General features: G+C 68.9%; 1 protein-coding gene across 1 annotated transcript in view; it reads right to left on the bottom strand.

Annotated features, from left to right (window-relative positions):
- Window positions 1–796: 796 nt before the first annotated feature.
- TRAF7 (TNF receptor-associated factor 7, E3 ubiquitin protein ligase) overlaps window positions 797–3965 on the bottom strand; it is a gene marked incomplete at its 5' end in the record, with an annotated part of 4963 nt that continues 1794 nt past the window's right edge. The window contains 11 exons of the mRNA XM_012731693.1: window positions 797–1868; window positions 1942–2061; window positions 2138–2269; window positions 2338–2457; window positions 2613–2735; window positions 2808–2924; window positions 2994–3033; window positions 3323–3405; window positions 3479–3606; window positions 3683–3731; window positions 3857–3933. Coding sequence (XP_012587147.1) covers window positions 1854–1868; window positions 1942–2061; window positions 2138–2269; window positions 2338–2457; window positions 2613–2735; window positions 2808–2924; window positions 2994–3033; window positions 3323–3405; window positions 3479–3606; window positions 3683–3731; window positions 3857–3933 — 1004 coding nt within the window. The remainder of the gene's footprint in view (window positions 1869–1941; window positions 2062–2137; window positions 2270–2337; window positions 2458–2612; window positions 2736–2807; window positions 2925–2993; window positions 3034–3322; window positions 3406–3478; window positions 3607–3682; window positions 3732–3856; window positions 3934–3965) is intronic.

Below are 3965 nucleotides of genomic sequence, written 5' to 3' on the forward strand. Positions count from 1 at the left end.
GAGCGCCTGCCTGGCGGCGGCGCTGCAAGCCGTGGAGGAGAAGATCCGGCTGGAGGACGCGCAAGGCGCACGGTAGGTGCCTGGCGGCGCGCACCCGGCCTGAGGCGCGGACGGTGGGGCGGGCTGCGGGCGGGCCCTGCAGGCCAGCAGGTGCACCCAAGGGGCGACGGGGTCCCCGCGCGCCCCCTCACGCCAGGCCGCCCGCAGCCCTGCGGCCGCAGAGGAGAAGAGCACTGGCAGCATCTTAGACGACATCGGCAGCATGTTCGACGACCTGGCCGACCAGCTGGATGCCATGCTGGAGTGACGGCCTCACACACTGACCTTTACCTCAGGACGGGCACCTCTGGGCGCGGCGACCCGGGAGCCCGCCAGGCGGCCGCGAGGCAGGGTGTGCTCAGCCCCTGCACAAGCACAAGCCGGCCCTGGGCACAGCCGGCCCGCCTGGGGCACCCGAGGGCTCTGGGCAGACGCCGCTGCCCCGACGCCCGCCCCTGGCTGATGCCCTGCTGCAATAACTGCTGGACGCCGCGTGCGCCCGCCAGGCTCGGCCTGCCGCGGGGGCGGGTCCAGTCTGCGCCTGCGCGGCTGCAGGTGCGGCCCTCCCCCATCTGTGGCAGAGCACAGGCCTATGCCCAGCACAGAACTGCCCACTGGGGACCTCTGCCAGCCACCGGCGCGCACAAGGGGCTGGGCTGGGGCTCCGTCCCACTGCACCCCCAGAATATAAGCTATGGAAAGTATTAATTTATTGGGAATGAGCTGAAGCAGATTTCCCCAGAGAAACAAAAAGGTATAACTTTAACAAATATATATTTAAAAGAAGAAAAATATTATCGAGTCTATAAAATACCATTTACCAACTGCAAGGACACTGACGTCTAGCTCGAGACAAAGCCGTCCACGGTCCAGGCCACCTGCCTGCGCGGCCTCCCTTCCTCCCTCCCTCGAGTCCAGGAGCGGCCGGCGGCCAGCAGCAGTCGGCAGGCCGTCCGGCGGGGGTGGCCTCCCGGGCCTCGCATGGCCCCAGCTTCTCTCGCTGGATGACGGCAAGGCTGTGCTCGCTGACGGGCCGTGTCCTCGGCCGGGCCGCGGGGTGTGGCGTGGCGGCCAGGCCTTGCGCTCCTGCTGGCCGCTGGGGGAGGGCACTGTGCGCACCGCCCCACACTGACCGGCCCCTTGCTTTTGCAGACCTAGCGTGTTGGGCACAACTCTGACATTTCTTACAAAATTCAAAAAGAAAACCAGCGACAATGATTTGAAGGGAGAGGGGCTGGCCGAGGGGGCCCGGGCACGTGGCCGGCAGCCGCCACAGTGAAGCCCCGGAGCCAGGCAGCTGCCGCTCAGTGGGGTGGCTGGGTCCGCAGGCCGGGGTTTGGGGGGAGCCAGTCGGCTGTCAATAAACAGCAGAAAATAGAGCTGCCTGGCCCGCTTCTTTGGGGAGTGTTGAGAGGGGGGCGAGGGGGGAGTGTGCAGGCGCCGTGTCCTGCCCGGTCTGCGCGCCCAAGGCCGCCTGTACCCCCAGAACCGGCCCCACTCACAGCCGGTCTGTGCAGCTTTTATCTTACCGGAGTGATCAAATTTATCTCCACTCTAAAAACAGTAGAAAAAGTTAGTAAAAAGGGCCCGGCCCCTGGGGCACACGTGGGCCGGTGACTGTCGTACCTGGCCCTGGGGCTGTCCCGGCACAGCAGTGACAGGGCAGTGACGGGGACGGGAGGCGGGGACCTCCCGGCCAGCAGACGCTGCCATCAGCCCCAGTGGGCTGCTGAGGCCCGAGACCACCTGGGTGGTCAGCCCGGCCGGCAGGGCCCACGGGGGCACCGAGGACGCCGAGACCCGCCTGGCGCCGGTCAGCAAGTCCAGACCTGCGAAGGGAGGGCTGTTCAGGCGGCCGCCGCCACTGGCCCGCGCCCGCCCCCCCGCGGCCCGGCCGGGCACCTTCACAGTGCTGTCCACAGCACCCGAGAAGAGGCGGCCCCGCGCCACGGCCAGCGCCGTCACGCTGCCCTGGTGCCGCAGCAGGGTCTGCGTGCAGATCATGTTGTCCATGCTCCAGACCTGCGGGCGCACGGGAGGTGAGGGCCTGCCCCCCACGGACCCCCCCCACGGCCCCGCCCCACCGCCCGGGGCGCACCCTGAGGGACCGGTCATAGGACGCGCTGAAGACTTTGGTCTGGTCCGGCGTGGAGATGACCGCCAGGGCGTACACGGTGCCCACGTGGCCCGTCAGGGTCCGCACCTGCTCCTTGGTCTCAATGTCCCACACCTGGGGGCACAACAGGTCAGAGGATGCCAGGCAGGTCTGGGGCAGGCCCGCCCGGCACCCCCGCGTACGTGGATGAGGTTCTCGTAGGTGCCACAGACGATGTGGTGGCTGGTCACGGCGATGGAGTAGACGCTGCCGCCGGACGTCTGCAGCACGTGCACACAGTCCAAGGTCCGGATGTCCCAGATCTGCGGGCGGGCACCACCCCCCGGTTGCAGCCCGCACCTCGCCAGGGCCTCTGGCTATGAGCAGCCCTCCCCTGGCGCGGTGGGCCCCGCCCCACCAGCCCGGGCCCCGCCCCCGGCCCCACACCACCAGCCCAGGCCCTGCCCCCACCAGCCACCTTGATTGTCTGGTAGGAGCCGCTGTACAGGTAGCTCTGGGCGGCCACCAGGGCCCGCACCCAGTGGTTGAGGCCTGTGAGCTCCTTCTTCAGCTTCAGCTCGGTGCCCACAATGTCCCAGACCTGGGGGCAGCAGCACGTGTGGGCCGGAGGGCGGGCGGGCGGGCGCCACCCCGGCCCTGAGCCCCGCCGGACCTTAATGGCCTTCAGGGAGCCGCTGAAGAGCATGTTGTGCGAGGAGACCAGCGTGCACACCGGGTTGTCATGGGCCCGGATGGTGTTCACCTTCTGCAGGTTCTGGACGTCCCACACCTGCGGAGGGCGGGGCTCTCAGGTGCGGCCCGGCAGGGCCCAGGCGCCCCCGCGGCCCCGCACACTCACGATGATGGTGCAGTCCGCCGAGCCGCTGTACAGCTTGCACCTGGGGGCAGATCAGGCCGTCAGCGAGGCCCACTGTCCTCGTGGACCCGCCCTGGCCGGCCGGGGCCGCCTGCCCGACAGGAACCCCTCAGGCCGGCAGTCAGACCTCCGCTTCCGCAGCGACTGTCACTCGCCATAAAGGACACTGGCTGGAAGGTCCCGTGAGGGGCCCCCTGGAGGTGAGGGGTGGCCAGCTGGCCACTCGGGCCCTGTCCTCAAGCTGTGCCCAGGTTTAGAGGCCGCGCAGGCCCGCCTCGGCCTGAGTGCCCACGCGGCGTGGCCCTGCTCACCCCTGGATGCACAGCGCCAGCACGATGCCGTCGTGGCCCTCCAGCGTCTTCTGGCACTTGTAGGTGGTGCACGTGTCCCACACCTGCAGAGAGTGGGCGGGTCAGCGGGGCCTAGGGCAGTGGCCAGCAGCGCCAGGGCCCCTCGGCCATCCGCACCTTGATGGTCTTGTCGGAGGAGCCACTGAAGAGCAGGTCCCCCATGGAGTAGACGCAGAGACACCAGACGGGGCCCTGGTGGCCCACGAAGGTCCCTTTGCATTTGAAGATCTGCTGGGGGTCATAGGCTGCAGGGAGACGGGGGGCCAGTGAGGGGCTGTGGGCGCCCAGGCCTGGCGGTGGGGGCAGCGGGCTGGTACTCACACCCCAGGATGCCCGTGTTCAGCCGTGCGTTGATGTGGGACAGCTCGTCCTGCGGGGCCAAGGGAGAGCAGGGTGTGGCGGTGCGTGGGGGCTCCCTGGCACCCCCAGGGGCACTGGCCAGGCCGGCCATGCACCCAGCAGCCTCCCCGCCGGCCAGGCTGAGCCCGTGCTCACGTTCAGCATGGATGCGTCCCTCCGGAACTCCATGAGGTCCTCGCTGAGCTTGCTCTGGTTCTCGTCCAGGACGTCTGGCGGCGCGGAGCAGGTCAGGGCGGGCGAGCCG

Source organism: Condylura cristata, unplaced genomic scaffold, assembly GCF_000260355.1.
Source record: "Condylura cristata isolate star-nosed mole 26May11 unplaced genomic scaffold, ConCri1.0 scaffold00032, whole genome shotgun sequence".
Classification (NCBI taxonomy): domain Eukaryota; kingdom Metazoa; phylum Chordata; class Mammalia; order Eulipotyphla; family Talpidae; genus Condylura; species Condylura cristata.